At 52.2% G+C, this 24,063-nt stretch overlaps 2 protein-coding genes across 12 annotated transcripts; one reads left to right on the top strand and one right to left on the bottom strand.

The window, feature by feature from the left end:
* Positions 1–7,937: 7,937 nt before the first annotated feature.
* On the top strand, positions 7,938–20,029 carry Stx1b (syntaxin 1B). 8 transcript variants are annotated; one of them, XM_027948595.2, is made up of 11 exons: positions 7,938–8,675; positions 9,307–9,413; positions 9,596–9,670; positions 9,875–9,974; positions 10,063–10,137; positions 12,979–13,052; positions 13,413–13,521; positions 13,704–13,777; positions 15,937–16,074; positions 16,178–16,288; positions 18,971–20,029. In XM_027948595.2, the coding sequence occupies exons 1-11, from the start codon at positions 8,438–8,440 to the stop codon at positions 19,184–19,186; spliced, it is 1,317 nt and encodes a 438-aa protein (XP_027804396.2). In that variant the 5' UTR covers positions 7,938–8,437; the 3' UTR covers positions 19,187–20,029. The 8 variants fall into 8 exon arrangements, with proteins under 8 accessions (XP_027804396.2, XP_027804395.2, XP_027804397.2 ...); XM_027948594.2 differs by having other exon boundaries at positions 7,938–8,705; positions 9,307–9,404; XM_027948596.2 differs by having other exon boundaries at positions 7,939–8,633.
* Positions 20,030–20,139: 110 nt separating this feature from the next.
* Hsd3b7 (hydroxy-delta-5-steroid dehydrogenase, 3 beta- and steroid delta-isomerase 7) lies at positions 20,140–23,941 on the bottom strand. 4 transcript variants are annotated; one of them, XM_027948420.3, is made up of 7 exons: positions 23,508–23,941; positions 22,929–23,100; positions 22,538–22,693; positions 22,155–22,263; positions 21,982–22,027; positions 21,639–21,801; positions 20,140–21,157 (listed from the first exon to the last, which is right to left on the bottom strand). In XM_027948420.3, exons 2-7 carry the CDS (start codon positions 23,092–23,094, stop codon positions 20,742–20,744), a joined length of 1,056 nt encoding a protein of 351 aa, XP_027804221.2. In that variant the 5' UTR covers positions 23,095–23,100; positions 23,508–23,941; the 3' UTR covers positions 20,140–20,741. The 4 variants fall into 4 exon arrangements, with proteins under 4 accessions (XP_027804221.2, XP_027804223.1, XP_027804222.1 ...); XM_027948422.3 differs by having other exon boundaries at positions 21,639–21,708; XM_027948421.3 differs by having other exon boundaries at positions 21,639–21,708; positions 21,982–22,081; positions 23,508–23,940.
* Positions 23,942–24,063: the final 122 nt, after the last annotated feature.

Raw genomic sequence — 24,063 nt, 5'->3', positions numbered from 1 at the left:
CACAGGAAGGGGCACTTCTGGGGAGTGGAAGGGCACCACTATATTTGGGGTTCCCATGTCAAACTATGATTATGGATCTGATACCTGTTTTATCTCGGTGTTCTTGGTGGCCAGCTCAGACACATAGTAGTGGCTTCCTTTGAGCAAAGGGATCTGTCTTGCAGGTACAGATGTGGGTACTGCAGGCATGTAGATGCAGAAAGGTGTGTGTAAAGTAAGATGAGACCTTGGATACAACGCAGAGAACCTTGACATTGAAGGGTTGCAGGAGAGGAGGCGCCTGGAAGGAGGCTGGGATCCATAGATTGGGGGCAGTGTGGCACAGGAAGCAGGAGGCAGGTGGGGAGTCAAGGAAGAGGTCATCTGGGTCAAGTGCTACTGAAAGGTCATGGAGGGTAATCAATTACCAGGCCAGTAATCAAAGAGGTAATCAAGCAAAAGCAGGGTCCAGGCCTGTTCCATGAGGAGCCAAAGCCCCATTGCAGGGGAGTTGATGTGATGTTAAGATGAGGAGATGAGGAGAGAAAAGGTGGGCCTGAAAGAGGGAGGGGTCAGGGCAACTCAGACCGCAGGGGTAATAGATTTCCTTTTCCCAGTAAGGATTTGTGGGGAGGGGCTGCTGGGGATCAATCCACGTCATGGGGGTGCTAGACAAAAGCTCTACCACTGAGGCTCCATTCCCAGACCAGAACAAACTTTGCTAACAGTCAGAGCAATCTAAAGATGGGCCAGGAGGTCTTGGGAGGTAGTGAGCACCCTGTCCCTGGAGGTAGACAAGTAGAGCTCCGAGACCCACGGCTGCCAGGGATGCTGACAGGTAGGGTAGGGAAGGCTGTTCAAAACAAGCCCCACATTCTTCTCAGGGAGCCTTTGGTTGATTCCTTGCATCAAAAAAAAAAAAGCTACAACAGAGGGTCAGTCTTGCTATTTCTACTGTCCAAAGAGCCTCCTGCAGGGAACACGCTCACAGAGAGGGGGTCGTGCGCAAACTCACACGGAGACAGAAACATCAAATCTATCTATAGCTCTTGGTGTAAAGGGATCTACAGCACCTCTCCTCAGGTTATTCCCCGAGTCCATTCCCTTGCCCCGTCTCTCTGCCGGTCCACGCCACCCCCCAGGCCACCCAGCATCTCGGTGCCTGTCTCAGCATCTCCTCTGTCTCCCGGCATCTCTCCCAGCTTCTCTGGCTCTGCCCTCCCCCACCCACTTCTAGGCCTCTCCAGTCCCCCTCCCCGTGGGTCCCCCCCTCCCCGGACTACAACCCCCAGGCGCCCCCAGCCCCGGGCGCTGCGCATGCCCCCTGCTCCCCGCCCCCTCCTGGTCCCCCCTCCCTCCCTTCCTCCTCACCTCCCTCCGCCCCCCTCCCCCGCGCTTCGGCTCCCGCATCCCTCCATCCAACCCTGTGCCGCAGCCGCATCGCCACCGCAGCCCAGGCAGAGCTGAGCCCGGCCCAGGCCCCTGTCCCTGCCCGGCCCTCGGCCCACTGCCCCCGCCAGCGCCCCCTCCCGCAGGTCCCTCTCGGCGGCTCCGGCGCCCCCCGGCGCCCCCAGACCCCCGGCCTCCAGCTCCGAGGTGGGAGGCGGAGAGCAGCAGCAGAGACAGGAGGACGAGGAGGAGGAGGAGGAGGAGCCGTCGCAGGATGAAGGATCGGACTCAGGAGCTGCGGAGTGTGAGCTTGGGGGTGGGGGGACGGGGGGCGGGACCCCAATATTTGGGGAGCGCGTGGGGATAGGGTGGGGGAGGTGCTGGGAGGTGGGGGCGAATGATGAGACTGGAGGCTGGGAGCTGGGGCACCCCAGTATTTCCAGGCACCTGATGTCTCCAGTGAACCTGCATTTTGGGGACAGTGGCTAGGAGGGGTTGGAGGCCATTAAGACACGAGGGGGCAGGAGAGGTCTCAGGGCCCTGGACACCCCATGTTTCCAGGAGGGCCCTCTGGGTCTAACCTGGGGAAGGGAGAGAGTGAATGTCAGTAGAGAATTGGAGGGTACTGTCATCCTGGGAGCAGATTTGCCAAATTAGAAGGATTGGGATGGTTACTGGGCCAGGCTGAGAGTGTAGCAGGACCCAGATTTGGGGGGTGCAGTGAGGAAGGACACAGGTTGGGACTGGATGCCAACACCTGGCAGTGAATGAAGTGTGTGCGTGTGTGTGCACTCGTGTGTTGCTCCTCGTGGGGAGGGGGCCTCTGTTAGAGACAGGGAAAGAAGGGTTGGCCCCAGGAGACTGCCAGAGGGCTAGGGCCTGAGTCCCGGTGACCCCTCCGAGGTGGGAGAGGAAAGAAGGTTGCACGCATAGGGTCACAGAATTGGGTTATGTGACATGGGCTGTGCTGTGCTGGGGGGACTGGAGCATCTTGAGCAGTCAGGCCAGGCTGACATGGGCCCCCCGTCTGCAGGCCGGAAGAGGCCTGGCTCTAGGAGTCCAGCCAGGCAGGTAGTTAGTTGTGTTTGGGAGACCAGGGAAGCAGCTCTGGAGGCTGCAGAGGAAGCTTCTCTTTGGAAGGGTTGGGGAATGGGGCTTTTGGTGAGAATGCTTTGGGAGGCAGAGAAGATGCTGGGGCATTTAGGGAAATGACCTGGGTCCCAAGGAGGCAGAGCTGGCAGTCTGCTATAAGATCCTGGCCTGTGGTGCTATGCTAATAAAGGTACTGGCTCAGGACAGTGGCCACTGTATCCTGATGTACTGGATCTATACCAAGAGACTGACAATGGTTACCTCCGAGGTTATTATCCCATTTGGCAGATGAGGAAACTGAGGTTTTGATATAGGAAGGGACTTGCCCAAGGTCACCACGCATGACTGGGGGGGCAGGTGTTGGACTCGAATGTGGGTTTCCAGTCTGCCAAGTTGACAGAGGTGTCTGTTTTCCTGGCCTTTGAAGCAGAAGTTTTGACACTGGGGGTAAAGAGCTCTGTCTTTGGAGAGCCCCCTAGATTAGGGGGCAGGGACTCAGCTTTCAGAGAGACACAAGCTTGGAGGCAGTGACTGCCGTTTATGGGGAGGGAATCAAAAGGTTTATTTCTTTTAAACTTTTACTGCATATACACTTAGGCATGAGGAAAATGACAATAATGATAATCATCAACACTATCCTGAATGTTTTAGACATATTAAATCATTTTGATCCTCATAGCAACCCTATGAAGCTGGTACAAATATGATCTCATTGTACAGTAAGGAAACAAAGGCCCAGAGAGGTTAAGTCACTTGACCAAAGTCACATAGCTAGATTCAAACCCAGGTCGGCTGGATTCAGCATCCTTTCTCAAAACTCTCTTTTCCCTCATGGTGCAGTTTACAAAGCCCATTATCATCATAATCTCCACCAATCTGGATAGGTAGGCAGACTGAGAGACTTCCTCATTATTAGTTGGGGAAACTGAGGCCCAGAGCGATAAATGACTTGTCCAAGGTCACACAGCTAGCACAAAGGGAGGAATGCAGGTTTGAACCCAGATCCCTTGCAGCCAAGTCTGTTCCTTGTCTCCAAAACCCAGAAAAATGCAAAGCGGTTGGGGTGAGGTGGTGGCAGAATTGTGGTATAATTATAGAGAAGGAGGGAAGAGGCTAAGACAGGTCTGGTGGAGGAGGTGGGGGTGGGGAGTGCTCCTCATTCCCTGGCTGAATGAGTCAGGGCCCCCAACCCCCAGGTGAGGGAACCTGGGGCTGGGTTGCTGGGGCCCAGGTTGGGGAGCTGGAATGGTGTGGGGTTGGGGGGTTGAGTGGATGCTGATGGCTCTGGTGTTAGTCACAGCTCTGGGAGACTGGAGATTTGGCAGGGTAGTGGGTGGGGCTCAGAAAGAAGCTGGCAGGATGCAAGGAAAAGAAAGATCTCCTCACGGGCGCTGAGAGGCAGGAGAGACTGAATGGGCATTGGGAGCCCTTAAAAGAGGGTCTCTGAGATTCTGGAAAGGAATGTTAGCCTGAGGGCCTGATTGACTTTCTAGTGGTTCTTAGCATTCCCAAGGGGTTCTCCAGTCTATTTAACATTCAGTGGTTGAAGTCCCATACTTGAGAGCCAGTGGTCTGGTTCAGATCCTAACTTTGCTCCTTGCTGTGTGACCTTGGGCAAGTTGCTTAACCTGTCTGATCCTCACTTTCTTCTCATATGAATTGGGAGTAGAATAGTATCTGTTTCAGAAGTTTGGCCTGCATAAAGTGTCTCGGAGGGGGCCTGGGGCAGAGCAGTCCTCTGTGGTTGCTGTTCCACAGACGATTTGTATATTCCTCTTGAGTACCATGTAAGCCCCCTAAAATGGGGAGGATATGACCCCTAATTTATTTTGGAGTTAAATGAGAACCAGAGGGGAGAAAAATGACTTACCCAAGGTCACATAACTCACTGTAAGAGCTGGGGTTGAACCAGAGTTTTCTTTTTCCAGTTCACCAAGCACTTTTGGTTGGAACTGGGAGGTGCTGGGCTGGATATGGATGAGGAGTTCCCAGATCCAAGGAGTAAGCTAAGGTGAGGCTCCAGAGGAGGAGAAGCAAGCAAGTGAGGTAGAGAAGAAAGGTAGTGGGGAGGAGAAGATAAGAGGGGGTACGTGCAGGGACATAGAGTGGGAAGCCAGGAGAAGAGGAGAGAAGCGAGAAGGAGGAGACAAAGGAGGGTGCGGACAGACACCAAGAGAACCCCAGCAGTGAGTGGATGTCCTCTAGGGCCCCCCGGCTTCTTTCTGCCTTTCAAACACACTAAATGTGTGTTAAGGGTCTCTGCACTTGTTTCCCATGTGCAGAATGTTGTTCCCCCTGTCTAGAATGCTGTTCCCTCTGCCCAGAACACTGTTCCCTCTGCCTTGAGTGCCGTATTCTCTACATTATAGTACAGTTGGCTCTTTTAGGGCTCAACTCAAATATCTCCCCAGAAAGGCCCTCCCTGACCACCCTATCTGAAGTCTTTCCCGTGCCTGTTTCTCTGTATCACATCTTCTTATTTATCTCCCTCCTGCAAGTTAAGCACAATTGGAAATTATCTTGTCCATTTTTCATTGTCTGTCTCCCCCCACACCCCGCCTTTGGAGTTTCAGCTCCTTGGAGGCAGGACCTCTCTGCCTGTCTTCTTTGCCACTGTATCTCCAGCAGCATCCAGAAGAGAACTTGGCACAAATCGTACCTATTTGTTAGATGAATGAATGAATGACTCAGTGAGGCAGGGAGATGGGGACGGGGGCAGGTGGGTCAGACAGGGAAAGTGGAGGAGAGAGGTCGGGGTGAGAGGGCTAGGCTGGACCATGGGAGGGCAGAAGGGAGGGAGGAATGAGCGGCCCAGGCCAGGGAGACAGATGGACAGAAGCAGGAGGGGGGCGTGGGCAGAGAGGCTGCTGTCTCTAGATCAAACGATGCTGAGGAGCATGGGTGAGCAGGGTGTGTTAGCATGCACAGGCATGCGTGTGTGTTTACACACACACACGCACACACACACAGGGGCCCTTGGTATCTCTGATGTGGAACACCTGGATTCGAGGAGTCTGAGAAGGCTTGGGTTGGATGCTCCCCCATTGCCAAGACAGTTCTAGAATGTGCTCCAGAGCTCAGGGCCAACTCCCTTAATCCTCCCAAGCACTCAAGCAGTTCGGGGGCAGTAAAGAGCAGAGTGCCTGGGTCCAAATCTAGGCACTGCAACCCCATCAGCACCCAATCGACTGAATAGTCTTGGGCAAGTTACTTAGTCTCTTTATCTCAGTTTCCTCATTTATCAAAAAGAAATAAGAATGGTATCTGCCTCACAGGGTGGTTATAAGGATTAAACAAGAAATGCAAAGCACTTGTAACCAGGCCCAACTCATGGTCATTGGTACTGTGTGTTATACAAGTATAAATTATTATATTCCTCATTCTGCCCAAGAGGAAATGGAGACTTGAATTGTCCATCTGAGGCCACCATGAAGTGGACTGGGACACATTTGATCATCTTTGCCTAGTACTCTCAGAGCCTAATTTCTTTTAGGCTTGCCTGATTTCTAGAAATGTGCTCATTGTTTATTAGAACTTGTTTAATTTTATTTTATCTTTAGAATAGCAGGTGGGCTGGGAGTGTAACTCAGTGGTAGAACACTTGCCTACAACAGCACAATTTTCTCACTGATATTAAATGTTACATTAGTGGTAGCAATGCAGAGGGCATTTATTGGTTGTCCAGTGTCTAATATGTGAAATCAATTGAATTCTTTTTCTCTGTAACCAGTATGTACATACATGCATTAAAACGTGTCATACCAAAAAAGAAAAAAATAAAGATATATGCTCATTATTAAATAACGACACCTCAGAGCAAGGAGGGCTAGGATCACACAGCAAGTCAAGAGGAGGCTGGAAGACCTAGCTGCTGGATTCTTCTTGCAGCCCTGGGCCCATTTTACGGATTTTCTGTCCTGGCCACAGGAGCTCAAAAGTACTGAGGAAACAACAGAGAGGGCTCTTTGGGCCAGTGAGGAATAGAGGGACTGTCATCCTCAGAAGGATGGTTGGGGAAAAACCTGAGATTTGACAGTCTCAGGTTTAAGGGCTTAATAATAAGGCCTTACTTTCCAAGAAGCCTTAGGCAGGTAAGGTGAACTGTCTGAGACTGTTTCTTCTTCTGTAATGTGGAAGAGGCCGGGGGTAATAGCCAACCCTCACCAAACGCTTATTAATCTCTGTCTTGCAGCATTGGGCATTTTCCCCACGTTATCTCATTGCCCCTCCTGACCACCGTGTGGGTTGGACATTATTGCCTTCACTAAATGCAGATACTGGGACTGGGAAGGGAGAAGTCACATGGCCTTCTAGCTGGGGACCTGGGGCAAGCTCTTTAGCCCCCACTGCCTCATTTTCCCTATTGATAAAAGGGAGCTATAATAATCTCTACTTCAGAGGGCTGTTATAAACATTAAGTGGATAAATATATCAAGAGTGCCCAGCACATTGTAAAACACTGTCTCAGTGTTTGTCATAATTGTAATTATGTTGGCCAATGATCCTTACAGAGTTTTAATGAAGATTGAAAAAGATAACTAGAGTGTAAGACTTATACAGAAGTTACTGTCAAATGATAACATTTTGTTAGGTTTTTCAGGACACAGAGACTTTTACCCAGAGTGGGCCTTAGCAGGAGCTGACCTGAGAGGAGAAAGAGCTGGTGACAGTCACTGAGTGGGGAACCGGACCTGGAGCCTTAGATGAGGTCTTGGGAGGAGGCAGGTCCTGGTCCTGTTTAGCTCTTGGGCAAATCACTCTCCTTTTCCCCTCTGTGACTTCCTGTTCCCTCATCTGTGAAATGGGGATAATGATGTTTGCTCAGCTTTCTCACAGGACTAGCTATGATGGTGAGGATCAAAAGGGATTATGGGTGTAAAAGTGTTTATAAATGCAGAGGAAGGATTATTAACTCTTAGCTCTCTTCATAATTATTATTCCAAATAAATCATATTTGCACCCTTCCACCTTTCTTCCTCTCTCAAGGGCAAGTAAACAGGTAGCCCAAGATACTCTAGGAAGAATCTAAGGGAAGTGGTTCTGAGAACAGGAAGAGAGAGTGAAATTAGACTTTAGGAAGGACTTCCTAAAGTTGGCATGGGAAAGGGAAAGACAGAACAGGAAAGTTCCCAGATACTAAGGCTAGTGAGGATGTCCTGACCCCTGTGAGGTAGGGCGAAGGCTGAGTGAGTGTGCAGAAACAGAAGGGGCAGAGCAAGGCTCTTGGCTCTTAGGGGAAGGAGGCCTCATAGGGTAGTTGGGTTCTGAGGACTGAGATGTTAGAAACTATCATGGGAGACCAGCAGGTCCTCAGAGATAAGCCCCACATCCCAAAACCTCTCAGGGCCAATGTCTGTCTGGGGTGGAGGCTTGAGAAGCCACAAGTCTTATCAGGGTTCCCAAGATCCACCTGTGCCACTCCTCCTTCTGGGGGCAGCTGTGACAGAGGCACCCACCTCTCTAGGCAGATATTTGGTGTTGTCTTGAAGTGTCTGACATGTGTTCTGACTTGGTGTGGGCCTGGAGTCTGTGTGGAGAATCCCTCAAATTCAGTTGGGGCAGGACTTAGGCAGGAGACTGGGGCAGCTTTGGGGGCGTCCAGTGGGAGGGCTCCTCTGGGCTGTGCGGGCTCTTTCCCATGCTGTCGGGGATCTGCGGATTCCAAGCTCTCTCGGCTGTCTGGGTTGCATCGAGGTCCCATCTGGCCCTGTCTCGGTTCGATCTGAGCTGTCTGGGATCTGTCTGAGCCTAGCCTAGTTTGGTCTGAGCCTGTCTGGTTTCTGCGAGGGCCTGTCTGCATTCTACTCGGACCCTGTTAGCTCTTCTCTTTAGATTCCCTTTGGATCCTGTCTTGATTTCATTCAGGCTCCAAATGAACTTCTGTCCGAACTCTGGCTAGAGTCTTTCTAGAAATCAGGATGAACTCTGTTGAAATTTCCACTGGGGCTGATTAGAGCTCCAGACACAATTAAGCTTGATGGGCTCAGATTTTACCCTCAGACCTCTGTCCCAAGCAGAGAAGAGCTGGAGTCAGGAGTGGAGAGCCCTGGGGAGCCCTCCCTGTGCCCTTTGCCCAGCTCTAAATGAATGTGAAAACCCAAGGTTCAGAGAGGCTGGGAGAACAAACCTCCAGGGCCCTCCTCAATGTCTCCAGGGGCACGGCCCGCCCGAAGGTCTGTGTGTTCACGTGCAACTTTGCTTGGGTCTGTGTGCGGGTGAGCTTCAACATGACAGCGTGTCTCCACGTGGGTGTCGGGGGCCTATTTCTGTGTGCACTTCTGTCTGTGTCACTGGTCTGTCTGTTGGTGGCGATGGTGGTGTGGGTGGGTGAATCCCTTTGTGTCTCTGAGCCCTGAGGGTGGAGGGCTGAGCAGCTGCAGGTTTCGACTGGGAAATCCAAGCCAGTGAGAGGAGGTGGGTGTGCAGTTGGAAGGGGTTGGATAAAAGAGAGTGAATACATGAAAAAGAGTAGGCTGAGGGGGGAGTGAGAGTGCTGGGGGGAGCTGCAGGGAACTAGGGAGGTCTGGGCGCTGCCTGCATCTCACCCAGCCTTCACTGGGCCTCACCATGCTTGGCGCCTGCTGCTAGCAGTGAAGTGACCTTGCACAGGGGACATGGCTGGTCAGGTGGGGGCAGGGAGGAAATAGTAGCGGAGTAAAGTGAGGCCTGGGCAGGCACTGCTGGGGATGTCAGGGACACTCAGGCTCCTGGGACACCATTCTAGAGTCCCTCTTGGATCCCAGAGCCAATTATTGCAAAGCTGACATTTAGCTGGTTGTTAAAATATTGAAATACATTCATACTGATTGGTCAGTAGCAGCAGCCCTGAATACCATCTGATTCCAGGTACCCATAAGGCCACATCCACCTGCCTTTTGCTAATTCCCTCCAAGGTGTCCTTTGAGTTATCAGCTACCCTGGTCTCCAGAACCTTATTCCACAAGGTATATCAGGTGCTCATTCCCCCTTTTGGTGCCCTTGCCGTCTCCCCTACTTAGGACCCCTCCCAAAAACTCTTTTCTGAGCTTAGAATATCTATAAATGTGTCGTGGGAAGAGGGCCAGAGAGCCAGAGAGCCAGCCTGGGGGACCAAGATAGGGACAGCTCACGGATTCAGCCTTCCTTTGCCTTGCAGGCGAAAGACAGTGATGATGAGGAGGAGGTCGTCCACGTGGATCGGGACCACTTTATGGATGAGTTCTTTGAACAGGTGATGAGTCCCCAGTGGCCCCAGACCCAGAACCTGGACCTTCGCCAGCCATTTTCTGAGCACCCCCCTTTCTCTATTCTTCACTCTCATTGGCCTTTTATCAATCCATCTGTGTCCGGCCTATTTCCTGCCCTGGCTGATTACCCTGGATCCCCTCATGTGGCCCAACAACTTGACTGGGTATCACCGATTTTTCTGCTCCAGGTGGAAGAGATCCGAGGCTGCATTGAGAAACTGTCAGAAGATGTAGAGCAGGTGAAAAAACAGCACAGTGCCATCCTGGCTGCCCCCAACCCAGATGAGAGTGAGTGCCACCACCAGGTGTCAGTGGTAGGGGGAGGGCCTGGGGTCCCACCCAGACTTCTCACTTACCCTCCTCACCCTCCCCTCAGAGACCAAACAGGAACTGGAGGACCTCACTGCAGACATCAAGAAAACGGCCAACAAGGTTCGGTCCAAGTTGAAAGGTGAGGAATGCAGTCCCATTACTAGGGGAAAAAAAGAACTCTGTCCTCCATTGGACAAAACTAGCCTTTTCTAAGGAATGTCCACAGACTTCCAGGAGCTAGATTCCTGAATGGTGAGAAAGCACCCAAGCCTGGTTTGGCCCACTTGATCCAGATTCTTTGGAGAAAAACACTTGAGAGGAAAATAAGGGAGAGGAAAGGTTCCTGTTTAAATTGCATCTGAGCTCTGCATAAAAGTCCATCAGAAAAATGGAATCTTCCAAGCGGCTTTGGTGTTGCTAAGTCCTCATTCCTCCTGAACGGGTCCCTAGCTTATCACTGAGCACCCAGTAGGTGGGCTCAGCAAATGCTTCTGAATTGGTATCCTCTGCTCAGGACAGATTGGACTGTGTGGCTGACATCAGGGGCTGGCAAGCTTTCAGGAGGGACTTGCCAAATGCTCATGTATTCACTCTAATTTAAGGACTTGGGTGCTGGTAATAACCACCTTCTCCCAAAGCACTGTGGGTTGGGAACCTCCTTGTCTGCTGGTGCCAGGGGAATAGCAGAGGTACCGGGATGGTAATTTGTGTGCTCATAGTAATTCAGCATCAGAAATATTTGCCAAGCACCTCTAATGTCTCAGTCTTTGGGGAAAGGAACTTTATGAGATATCTGGCCTGACAGCGCTGACCTTGGTCCCAGGGACAGAAACCCCAAGTCCTCCCGGACTCAAGGGGAGGCCATATGTGAATCTCTGGTGCTGATTCATAAAATCAAGCCCTTTGCACTCGGGTGAGTGTGCTGGAATGGAAAATGCCCTAACCCAGGGTCACATTAAGAGCCAAGCCAGGCAGAGGGAATCCAGCTTCCACTCTAACTCACTCTGGACAAGTTCCTCCCTCTCAGCTTGCTCATGGGTATACTAAGAGAAATTACACCAATTTCAAAACTGCCTTCTTTTTCTTTCCTTTTCTCTTTTTAGCATAAAAATCTTTTTCTTCTAATGAAATCTTACAAAAACCCCTCAACATGTGAAACATATAAAAGATTGCTCTACCTGAATTGGGTTTGGGAGGCTCTACCTTCAGTCTCTGCAATAGCCCCTGGGGTTCCTTCTCAAAAGCTCTGTTCCTCCTGGATCGTAGCTTAAAACCCCTGAGCTCAATGATTTCTTTGTGCTCATTGAGCTCCGACCTTGAATGTTCTTCAGAAGACCCGGAGGAGAGCTCTCAGATTCAAGGTTCATGAATAGACCCAGAAATAAGAGAGGCAGTGGTTTAAGAAGCTGACCCTCCATATCTCCAGAAAAAAAGAGAAGATTCTCATCTCCTCTGATCTCTTGTTGGAGACATGAACTGAGGCCCTAAGTGTGACCTTGAAAGAGCTGTTTCATCCCTTTGACTCATTTTCTAGTTTGAAGCATGATCAGTGACCTACAGTAAAAGACCCCTCCATCCCAACTTGGCTCCAACCCTAAAGCTGACAACAGGGCCCCAAGCTGGGACAGCAGATTCCAGTATCCCTTGATATGTGTTCCTGTGATTTTCCTGAATCAGCTGGGCCAGAACTATCACTCAGTCACTGTGCCTGCTATTGCTGGCAGGGGATCCTTGGGGTGTCATCCAGCCCCATACCTTCCCTGCTGCCAGCAAAACAGAGAAGTGATGTTCTCAGGAATGGCCTGGAGGCCCTGTGAGGTCTGAGAAGGCTTGGTGATTCATTCCTGCTGCATTTTCTGATCTTACTAAAGTAGATCTTACCGCAGGCTCCTTTTTTAAAAAATCTGAATGATAGTGTCAGGAGTGCACGATCCAGAAGCAGGAATCCCAGTTAATCTGTGTGCTTTCCCAGAACATCCTTTAGAAGTGGAAACTCCCAGGACAGGGATCACCTCGAAGAGCAGGGGGAGGGCTGTTTTTCTGTTGAAGCATCCATCTGTTTGCCCTAGAATTCTTCAAGGAAAGGGTGGCTGCTAGAACCCCACCTACCTGGAAGTGTCTGCCTTCCACCAAAAAAAATCACAGGGGACCCAGGTGTGGTGACTTGCCCAGCTACTTAGGAAGCTGAGGCAGAAGGGATGGCTTGAGCCCAGAAGTTCCAGGCTGGCCTGGACAACTTAATGAAACATTGTTTCAAAACCAAAACAAGAGCTGGACAAGGTGGCACAGGCCTGGAATCCCAGAAGCTGGAGAGGCTGAGACAGGAGGTTCTCAAAGCAAGCCTTAGGAACTTAGCCAGGCCCTAAGCAACTCAGTGAGACCCTAAGCAACTCAGAGAGACCCTGTCTCTCAATAAAATAGGAACAAGGGCTGGGGATGTGGCTCTGTGGTAAAGTGCCCCTGGGCTCACTCACTCCCCAGTACCAAAAAACAAAACAAACAAAACACCCCAATGAAAAGAACTAAAACCACAAGGTATGTTTCTGCCCCTGTCCAGAGAAATGGAGAGTTCCTCACTAGTGGGACCCTTCTTGAGTGAACTGGGTCCACATCCCCTCATGGGGTTGGGCAGGAGCTACAGCCAGGCACTTTCCAAGACCTGATTCTTCCACTAGACAAATAGCCCCCTTCTAATTGGTGGCCTTTTGACCCTCAACTTTCCCATCTACCTGCCTTCAGGAACCCCACAAACACCTGTGCATTTTGCTGGGCTGCCCCTCACCCTGGATTCTCTACTGCCCGCCCTCGCCATGGGCATGACATATCTTCTCAGGCCTGGAGCCTGCTCCCCGGTGTCGATCCTTCATAAACCCGGGATCCATATGCCCCAGGTTTCCTGTGCCTCACTGTGTGTGTTCTCTCGTTCTCTCTCTCTCTCTCTCTCTCTCTCTCTCTCTCTCTCTCTCTCTCTCTCTCTCAGCGATCGAGCAAAGCATCGAACAAGAGGAGGGACTGAACCGTTCCTCCGCGGACCTGCGCATCCGCAAGACCCAGGTAGGAGTCAGTGGCCCAGATGGGGCGGCACCTGGATCTGGCTCGAGAGGCGACCTAGCTGGAGCTGGGCGGGTTGGGTGCTGGAGGTCCAGAGCCGACCGGAGGCGCGGGGCGTGGCCAAGGGATTGGGCGGAGTTATAGAGGTGGGCGTAACCCAGCCACTTTGGGGGTCACCCGCTGGTTTAGGGTGGAGATACCCCTTGGGGGAATAAGGGACTGGATTTGTGAGGCATTAGGTCGCTGCCCGAATTGAAGAGAGACCCGTAAACTAATTGAGGCCATTCCCCCCTCAAACGTCCACGTGCTGCTTCCCTCTGGGCTCCCTGACTCCCTGTGTCTGTCCCCCCACACCCACCCCAGCACTCGACGCTCTCCCGGAAGTTTGTGGAGGTAATGACCGAATATAACGCGACCCAGTCCAAGTATCGGGACCGCTGCAAGGACCGGATCCAGCGACAGCTGGAGATCAGTGCGTGTGCCCTTTGCCCTAAACTTCCCGCGGCTGCCCAAGCGCCCTTCCAGGCCCTTCCTCTCTGTGGAGGGGGGCGCCTGACTCAAGCTGGCCGGGAGGGTGGACTCCCGGGTCCCTGCCCCATCCCCACCACTTCAGGGCCCCGTCCCTGAGCAGATGATAGTCGGTTCTCCCCACAGCCGGCAGGACCACGACCAATGAAGAACTGGAAGACATGCTGGAGAGCGGGAAACTGGCCATCTTCACGGATGATGTGAGCCCCCGGGTGGGGGCGGAGTCTGTTTTTGGAAATCCTTTGCCTCTCCTCCCCAAGTTCAGGTTGGATCTAGGTCCTAAGTCCACCCTGGAATAACTAACTTGCAGTGGGCAGACTGGACGAGGAACTGGGGAATTCCGTGGGGGCAGGGCAGGAAGGCATCCCCATAAAATTGGCAAACAATAGCGTGCCAGGCATTGTTCTAAGCATTTTACACATTTACATTTACTAACTCATTTCATCCTCTCCACAACTCTCAGGGGGGCCTAGATGAGGAAAACCAGCTCAGAAAGATTTGACTCCACCGTCTAGTATGAGAGTCAGGACTCTCCACTACTCAGATCTACTACATGCTCCCCACCTGAAGCATGTCATTCACTATATGGTGCATTTGTGAACATTTTGAAGATTTTTAAAACATAACTTTTAGTTTTGCTTAAGTTTTGCACACTGCCCTTTCCTTGTTTTATATGTGACCTATTGAGTTTTCCCCTAACCGCAATTCTTTTTCCTTATGGATTTTTTTTCCTGGCCTACCCAGTCCTATTTTTGCTTCTGAAGGCGAGTGGTCTGAGTAATGGTTCTCTACCAGCTTTAAAGTATGCACTGTGATTGTCTTAATAGTTTGCAGTAAGTTGTTATTTGGATAATTGGTCTTTGTTGAATTTACTTTGGGCAAATTGATTGTGGGCCATTTAGCTCCTTCTCTCCCTCTCCAAACACCTGCAGCCAGGCCATCTGTCTGTCTGTATGAGAATGGAGGAAACCTGGTGGACAGTTCCAAGGGGGTCATTTCAATGGACAAGAGCTGACCCTGCCAACTGGCCCACCATCGTTACAATAGAAACCCATCATTATAAAGCAGGGTGGTCAGGACCTGGGCTGAGGGCTGTGGAGGACTTCCTGGGCGCGGTGATATTAAGCAGTCTCTCAAGAAGCAAGGAGATTTTGGACAGGGGGAAATAGGCAAAGAGAAAACTCTGAAAAAACAAAACGAAACAAGGGCCTGGGGATGTGGCTCAAGCGGTGGCGCGCTCGCCTGGCATGCGTGCGGCCCGGGTTCGATCCTCAGCACCACATACAAACAAAGATGTTGTGTCCGCCGAAAACTAAAATAAATAAATAAATAAATACTTAAAAAAAAAAAAAAGAAACAAAGCAAAAAAACAGGAAGAGGAGACAATTTACCAAACAGCTACTGGGTGATTTTGATTCTTATAGGATGAGCAAGAGTGTGTGCTAAAAGGGAGAATGGGCCTTGACTCTCAAAATAAAGGTGTGTAGGCTGAGGTAGTGGGGAGTCCTGAAGGCTTTAGAGAAAAGGAGTAGCTTAACATGGTCTAAATTTTGGCAAGTTAGTGGTAGACCAGCTCAAGCCAGGAATTTTGGGGCAGGGGAGATCGACTGTGAATTGGAGTCTCTCCCCATGACTTGAATTTCAAGGACTGTAGTACATTTTGCTATTATTTATCCCCTGCCTCATCTCATGCAGGCTCTAGGCAATGTGGGCACACTGCCTTCTCATCTGGGCCACTTTCTCACCTGCTGCCTTTGACATCTTTCTTCCCTGGGCTTCCTTCCCTGGTGTGTGTGTTAGAGGAGGCTCCTGGGCAAGGTGGTGGGCTCTGGACAAGTCTTATTTCTTATAATCAAACAAAATTTATTTTTAGTGCCAGATATTCCAACTGATATACTGATTTTTTTAAAAGTAAGATTTATGTTTTATTTATTTAGTGGTGCTCTAGAGGCGACCTAGCTGCAGCTGGGCGGGTTGGGTGCTGGAGGTCCAGAGCCAACCAGAGGCGTGGGGCGTGGCCAAGGGATTGGGCAGGGTTATCAGTTTTTGCGTAGCATGCCTGAAGCCCTGGGTTCAAGGCTTCATGCATGCTATGCAAACACTACCACTGAGCCACGTCCCAGCCCCTGATATACTACATATTAACTCACTCAATTTTCACAGCAGCCTAGTGAGGCGGGCGCTGTTAGGATCCATGTTTTCTAGGTGGGAAAACCAAGGCCCAGAGAGGTTAAATTTGCCCAAGGTTACAGCTAGTAAATGACATTCAGTTTTGAACCTAGACACTCTGGTTGCTGAATCGAAGCTCTTACGGGGGCAAAGGGTAATTGCAGTTCTTCCCTAACTCCCATGGTCCTAGATCAAAATGGACTCGCAGATGACAAAGCAGGCACTGAACGAGATTGAGACGAGGCACAATGAGATCATCAAACTGGAAACCAGCATCCGCGAGCTGCACGACATGTTCGTGGACATGGCCATGCTTGTGGAAAGCCAGGTACTGGCTCTGCCATGCCACCCCAGGAGCTGCCCTGGTCCCCAAGGTTCTGTCTCCCAGCCCAGCCCCCATTTCTCCCTGTGCACACTTCCTCTGTCTGCAGGGGGAGATGATTGACCGCATCGAGTACAACGTGGAACATTCCGTGGACTATGTGGAGCGAGCTGTGTCCGACACCAAGAAAGCTGTGAAATATCAGAGCAAGGCGCGGAGGGTGAGCCAGGGCAGGTGGCCTGATGGGGGCAGGGAGACCAGGAGCCTGGTGGGTGGGGCTGGGCTCAGGCCAAGGCTGAGCTGAGTGTTGAAATCGGGTGAGAGGCCTTATCTCTGGCTCTGACCTCTTCCTATTTCTGTTTTTTCTCCCCTTTTCCCTTTCACCCTCCTCCCCCGTCTTCTCCCCCATCTGTCTGTTGGTTTGTCTCCTTCTCTATCACTCTGTTTCTGTCTTTCACTCTTTCTCTCATCTTTCTACCTGCAGAAGAAAATCATGATCATCATTTGCTGTGTGGTGCTGGGGGTGGTCTTGGCGTCATCCATTGGGGGGACGCTGGGATTGTAGGCCCCTCACCCCTATCTCTCCCAGACCCTTCCCCCACCACATTGGGAGCAATACCCCCATCACCCCTTTCACTCCATCCCCTGCTCCGAGCTCACCCCCAGAACAGACCCAGGTAACCCCACTCCCTCCTCCACCCACGGCAGACCCTGGAGTTCCTGGGCCTCACCCTGCCCTGGACCACCCCCTGCCCCCGCACGTAGATAGCAGCAGGCGTGATCACACATGCACACCAACATGCATGCCGCCGGCACATGCTCGAGACGTGTGGACACCCCAGCGTGTGTGTACATGTGTAGATGTGTAGATGCACCGAATCACGAATCACCCCTCTTGCCCCCACCTTGAGTCTGTGTGTGGTCTGAGCTTCCCCTTCACCTGGGTTGTTGTGTAGACTGTTCCTGAGTACAACATAGCAGCCCACCACACCCTGGTTTGTCTTTAGTGAATAGGTGTGTGTGTGTGGGGGGGGTATGTGTGTGGCCACAGATTTGTAGACACACAGTTTGTGTACATGGAATTTTGTGTTTGAGTGTTTGAACCTAATGCAACAGCAATTCCTCCACTGACACCTCCTCCCTCGTCTGCTACAAATGAGGCGGGTAGTGTGTGTGTGTGCAGATGTTCTACATTCTCAAAGGATTCAGGGAGGCCCAGAGACACATGGGCCATGGCAGACACTCCACGTGATTAGAACAAACCCTCCTGGCTTAGACACCCCAGGGGCTGCTGTGTGCCCCAGGGAGGGTGTATGTGCGTGTGTATGTGTATGTGTGTTTGTGTGTGTATGTGTGTGTGTGTTTGTGTGTGTGTGTGTGTGTTGTGGGCTTTGGAGATCCCCAGAGGTGAATGGAAGTATATACTTGTAAATGACCTAGCTTGGCCTACATAGACACGCATTTTCCCCAATAGGTGATAGGAGGTACGTGTGTATGCGTGTGCGTACTCTGTCTTGTCTGAAGTATTGATAAGTTTTCTTAGAGCCCTCCACATCATGGACTGGACACCTTTTTGGGTGGGTACAGATATCTATATTTCTATGCTACCTGGAATACAGTGTGTGAGGGTGTGTGTGTGTGTGTGTGTGTGTGCATACATGTCTGTTTAGGGGCTTTCTACATAGTGTGTTTCTGTCCCCTGTGTACACACACATACACTTGTTTGTTTTTAAGGACATGTGCCCTATTCCTGTTTGTTTATCCAGATTTATTTGTCCCCCTCCCTCTCTGCAGAGCTGCTGACCAATGTGGCTGCACACACTGCTATATCCACATTGCCCTGCCCAACCTCAGGGCCCCTGTGCACACATACCCAGATCCTTATCTTTCTCTGTGTCTCTGCCCAGGGACAGGCCTGAATCTGTGACAGCTCAATGTACTCACACATACCAAGGCTGAAGAGGTCCCAGGAAGGTAGCCACACCCAGGCACAACATGTATACTGGGGCACCCATGCATGCTGATGTTGGCATGGTGTCCCTTCAGGTCTGTACCCATTTTTACACAAATGCCTCCCAGAAAGACATTTGTAGGGATGTTACTGATGAGGTGAGATGTCAAGAGCTGCCCTCAGTCAGATGGAAAATCAGGGCATTGACCCTTCCTGCCTCTTCCACACCCCCCTTGAACCTGGGAGAAGCATTTGTCTTCACTATCCTATCCTATGCTCTGGGCTCTTCCTCAGGAAACTTGGGTTTGGGCAACTGTTGATTTCAGATTTACTGGAGTGGCCAGTGTGGGTTAAGTCCTGGGCCCCATCCCCTAGACACCTCTCCTGCTAAAATATCATCAATGGCCATTCCCCACACCAGGGGTAAGATTGAGGGATGTAGACTTGGTTTTCTGATGGTGAGGAAAGGGTTAATTTCTTCTTTGTGGTGTAGATAGCATATGCATAGTTGGTGGGTTTTGTATTTGGTGATAGTAGAGGGTAGACAGGGAAAGGACAGTGTTGGAAACCCACCCCCTCCCAATGGCCCAGGAACAAATAGGCTGAACATACAAAGTACATGAATCTGCCCTGCCCTGGGGTGGGGCATACCTGTGTACTAGCTGAAGGACTCTGGTTTATGTGTGTAGACTGCAGGTTACCACATCATGCAAAGTGTGAATGTTTGCGTGTTTGTATGAGAGCCCATGCAAATGTGACCTCCCAGAACACATCCTTCCCAGCGCCCCCCCCCCCTCAAACTCAGACAGCCAACCTCTTCCCTACCTCACTGTTTAGGTTCTGCCCATCCTGGGTGTGTCTGTGTCAATATGGCCACATGTATGTAAACCCCAGATCAGCTGTCCTGAGGAAGGGAGCTTGCTTGTCCATTCCCAGAATGCCCTTCTACAGGACAGGAAGTCTGCCCGGAGTCTGACTGCAGCCCTTCTGCTCCCATCCCAGGCTTCTATGGAGATGTCAGAGCTGATCCCAGCATCCAGCCCCCTTCTTCCTTCCTGCTTCCCAGCCAGGACCCCCTTTCAGCCCAGGTGTTTCCAGAAGCCCCACAGCTTTGAAGTTCACCAGAAGGGTGGAGCTGAGGCTGGAGTGCTGCTCCTGCCTCTTTGAATAGCATTAGGCTCACAGCTGCCCATCTCTGGGCCTCAGGTGGACCAGGGGATCCCTGAGGTTCTGCTGTGCCCTAGCTTTCTAAAAGTCCCACACATTATATGATAGGTTTGCTTGTTGGCTGCTGTCTATGTGTGTCCGAGTGTTGTCTAGGGGTTGGAATTTTTTGCATGTTCTCAGACAAGTGTGTGCTGCCCACACTCCATGCATCTACAGCCATCAAGCCATGTGCCCCGTGGGTGGTCCCAGGCCTGGCCAGGGCTCAGTGCTTTCCCTCCCTTATTCCCCATCCTGGCCTCTCATGAAGCACACAACGTGTTCATCCCATGTGCCCGTGGGTCGTCGCACGCTCATGCCACGCCTTGAGCGTGTACACATGATGTGTTCTATGCATTTACCCTGCCCCCCCCAGCCCGCCCCGCAGAGGACAAGATGGGTGGCCCCCGGCTCCCTTCTCTCCCACCTGCCCCCTGCCCGCTGTGCAGCTGTGTGCGTTGGCGTGTGTTTCTGTGTCGCTGGCGTGTCACGTGATGTAGCTGTGTTTGCTGACATGAGCCCCTGCCCCCTTCTCTGTTTCTCCGTTGGTTTCTAGAGCTCTCTCCCTTCCCTCTCTAGAGGGGACAGGACTCTTGGGGCCTGGCTGGGGGCCCAGAGCCAGGCTACCCTCTCCTGTTAGCCCTCAGTCTCATTTCTCTCTATTGGTGACCAAGTTGCAAATGGATAAAATACAGAAATTCTACCCCCCAGCCCTGCATGTCCTGTCCCCAGAGCCCCCCAACCCCCCTCCCGGGCCGGGCCGGGCCCCGTGGGATGGGAGAAATAGCAACCAATCCAACAGCGGGCGTGCTGTGTGCTCACTTCCTTCTGTCCCCACATGGGACTGGCGCCGTGGGGAGGGGAAACTTGTTGGGGTAGTGGGTGGCAGAGTTGCTGGACAGACTGATGACACAGGCTTGGAAAAGGATTTTAATACAGGGCTTGGCAAGGTACAACATTACTGAGATATCCTCAGGCAGAGAGCTAATAATATTGCAAGATCTCAATTTGGGAGGAGGGATAAGAAGTGAAAAAACACTGATTTTTCTCGGCTTTCATTGAGGGGAATTAAGAAAATGTCTAAAGGTGATATATTATTTTAAATAATGGGAAGATAATGCCCTGAGGACAAAGGTGGAGGGAGAAACCAGAGAAGTCTCTTCAATCTGAACCTAGTCCAGAGGCACTTGGGTGTCAGTCTTTAGAACCTTGGCCACTTCGTGCTTGAGAATCAGAAGTGGGATGGCATAGTGAGAACATCTGGAAATCAGTTTTTTGCTAAACATCCAGCAGGCCTGGGTTGAGAGTGAAGAAAACCCTGCCCTGAAACTTGGAACCAAGCATTAGAACACAACCCAGACTCAAGAGTTTGTAGCCATAAAATGTGGAGGGCTCTGGGACAGCTAGATGGCACCAGAGCTTCCAGCTCTGGAATCCAGCCATTCCATCCCATCCAGTGTGTGAGGGCTCAAGACCTGGGTGGATATGCCATGATGGCCCCCAGGCCCCAGCCCCACCATCACTGGGCTGTACCCTCCATGGCCTGCACCCAGAGAATGGTGCGGGTTCTGCTGTCCTCCCATGAGAACAGGGGCTCATAGCCAAAATGGCGCTGTGCCTTGTTGGTGCTGACAGTGAAGGTAGTGTTGGCCACAGCCAGTGTGTAGGGGTTCAGCAGGGGTGCATAGAGTAGCAGTGGGCGCAGCAACCATTGCAGCAGGGCATTGAGGGCAGCTAGAAGCACTAGCAGCCAGTAGGGCAGCAGTGGGCGGGTGCCCACCAGACGCAATCCGCAGGGACCCAGGAACTCCATGTTGAAGTCTTCATAGCTCTTATAGGGTGACTTGTCATAGCAGAAGTACACTTGGCCGCCTATGAGTGCTGCCCGCTGCTCCAGCTCCCGGGCCACCAGCACATGCATCCAGGCCACATTGCCTGCCAGTGAGGGGAAGTGGCTATGCCTCCAAGGGCTCTTGCAATCACATAAGATGCTGCTTTTCTGGACCAGCTTATGCACAAGCCACTCCTTATTTGGACCCATTTAGATGCTGCCCATATCTCTACCACAGCCTGGGAATAGCTGCTTTTCCCCCAGATCCTGAGGCCACTGCTCTCTTGGATTGGTCTGTGTACATGCTACCCCTCTCTTTCCTGGGGAACTGCTGCTTCCATGCCTGCAATCTTCTCAGCCTATAGCTTTTTATGTCAGCATTCCCTAATAGCAGGGATACTGTTTCCGTTGTGGTCCATGCAGACAATGCCTACATAATCATCATCTACCTGCGCCTGTGAACAGACCATCCTTTTCCAGTCAGAGCACAGACTGCCCCTCCCAGAACCACATGGGTCCCACCCACTTTCAAAGCAGGTCCTCCTGCCCTGTTCTTGGCCTCCCCCTGCTTAGCCCCGTCCTTACCAACATAGACCCGACCATGCTCCACAGAGGCTGGGATGGCCCGGAAGAGCCGACCCCCAAGGCGCAGACCCTGTCGGTAGAAATCCCTCATGATCTGATGGCCTTCACCATAGATACCGGTGGGACGCAGGGCACAAGTCACCAGAGGCAGCCCCCCGTGGACCTGATGGCAAAAGCCAAATGACAAACACTGTTAGGACCTGGGACCTAGCAGCTTCCCCTTTGTACTAGCCTCCTCAGGCTAGAGATAGGAGGCCCACAGGGCAGAATGCAAAGCAGCCTGCAAGTCAGGCTGTGCTGGCCTGGCTGCACCCCCAACGCCCATCTCTGTCTCTTGGCTTACCTTCCTTCCATTGGCCTCTAGGACCAGGCGCTCAGCTAGGGCTTTGCTGCAAGGATAGGGATGCTTGTGTACTGCCTCATATGGGGTGTCCTCATTGCCCCTAGTGAGGGTAAAAGGAAGACTCAATGCTTAAAGAAGTGGGCTCTTTAAGTAATGGGGGAATCTTAGCTCACCTGTAAAAGGGGTGTCCTTTGACGTTAGGTCCCACAACTTCCATGCTGCTTGTGTACACCAGGAACTGAGTTCCAGTCTGTACACAAGCCTCGATCACATTCTGCGTGCCTGGGGAGGAAGAAGATGGATCCAAGCTGAGGCTTCCTTCCTCTCTGCATCTTTCCCCTGCCCACCCCAGGTCCAGGGAGAACCAGAACAGGTGGAGTGAGGATGGACAGGATGAACAATGATCACACAGGGGCAGGGCTTTCAATAGTACAGGTTGTCACATGAGAATCAAAGGAGGTCAAGGTCAAATGGGGTGGGGGAACAGAGAGGTAAGATCAAGCCATGTGCCAGGGAGTGTCCTATGCAAGATTAGAGTAGGTGGGGAGCACCTCACCCCGCACGTTGACCTTGTGGATGGTCTCTGGACTGGCCCTCCCAAATACATCCACCAGCCCAGCTGTATGGATGACCACATGGGCTCCAGCCACAGCTGCTGCCACCTCCTGGGCCTGAGTCACATCCCCCTGGATGGCAGTCACCTGCACGGGCCCTGGTGGAAAAGCCGGGGAGGCCAGAGGCAATGTCAGATTCGAGGTCATCAGCCAGCTGCTTGGTTAAGCCTACACCCTTGGGAGCCACATGTTCCAAGTGACTCATTCATCCCATCCGTGTGGACCAAACAGCATAGCAGGCATCATCTTTTCCACCAAGTAGGGGAGTATCCTGGTTTGGGAGGGAATGGGGGAGACCATACCCTCTTCAAGACAACTTCCCCTTGTAGTCACCTGTCTTCAGCTCTTCTATCCAGGGACTCAGGTGCAGGTCAAAGATCCGCAGCTCCCGGAGCCTCGGCTCCCGCTCCAGCAGCATTCGCACCACATGCTCCCCCAGGAAGCCACAGCCACCTGTGACCAGGTACACCAGCTTCGGGGCCTGTGCAGATTCTGCCATGCCCAGCTGTGGGGAGAAACCTTGGCTCACCTGAGTTGCCTGCTACTACCTGCCCCGGTTACTCATTACTCTTAGAAGGGGCCTGGCACCCTAGTGAACCAGAGCTCCATGACAGAGGGTGGGGAGGCAGAGCTGCTCCTGGAGGCTGCAGTGGTGGGGGCAGCAGCCAGGCTACCTGCCCTCTGATCCTGTTAACTGCTGAGTTACTAAAAGAGTAAGGGCCTGGGGCACAGAAAGGGTAGGGATTGAGGTGGATGGGGAGAGGTTTGGGGACAAAAAAGAAGGGTGGGGAGACAGGGCATTGTGGGAAGGGGAGGAAAGGAGAAAGTATAGGAAGGTGGGAAAGGCCAGGACCAAGGGAAGGGCTCAAACCAGGGAAAGGCTGCCTGAATCCTGGTATCACCTCTGCCTACCTGCAGCCACTGTCCCAGGGCGCCCAAACTGGCCACCGGGGAGGCGGTCTCCTGGGCTGGCTGGCCAGCCACACACCGTCTTCCTTCCGCTCGCTTCTCCTCCCTCCTGGCCTATTCCAGGAACGGAGGCTAGCCCAGCCTCCAACTCCTCTGCCCCTCACTCTCTTGCCACAGGGTGCCACCTGGTGGTCACTCAGCACTCCACCGGCATCTGGTTACAACGAAGTACTTGGGGAGAGAGGATGGACAAGCCAGAACCTGCTGGGTGGGTGCTGAGGGATTTGGGGGCCCATAGGATCAAAGCAGCAGGGTGACCTCATTCCCACTGCATGACCTCAGTCCTTCCCTCCTGCTGTATCTCCCAGGGGCCCAGAGGCCCAGCAGCAGCTGTGGTTCTGGGAAGGACAGGGAGGCCTGACCTTGGCCCAACTCTGGCTGGCCTCAGTGGGGGATTCCTGGCATGGCTGTGTCAGCCTGTCAGGTGATCCAAAGCAATGGCAGCTGGGTCTGCAGGTCTGGGCTCTTGCCTGAAAGCCCTCTACCCACCCCAAACTTC

This window comes from Marmota flaviventris, chromosome 19, assembly GCF_047511675.1.
Source record: "Marmota flaviventris isolate mMarFla1 chromosome 19, mMarFla1.hap1, whole genome shotgun sequence".
Lineage (NCBI taxonomy): Eukaryota > Metazoa > Chordata > Mammalia > Rodentia > Sciuridae > Marmota > Marmota flaviventris.
This window is presented reverse-complemented; position numbering and strand designations above follow the sequence as displayed.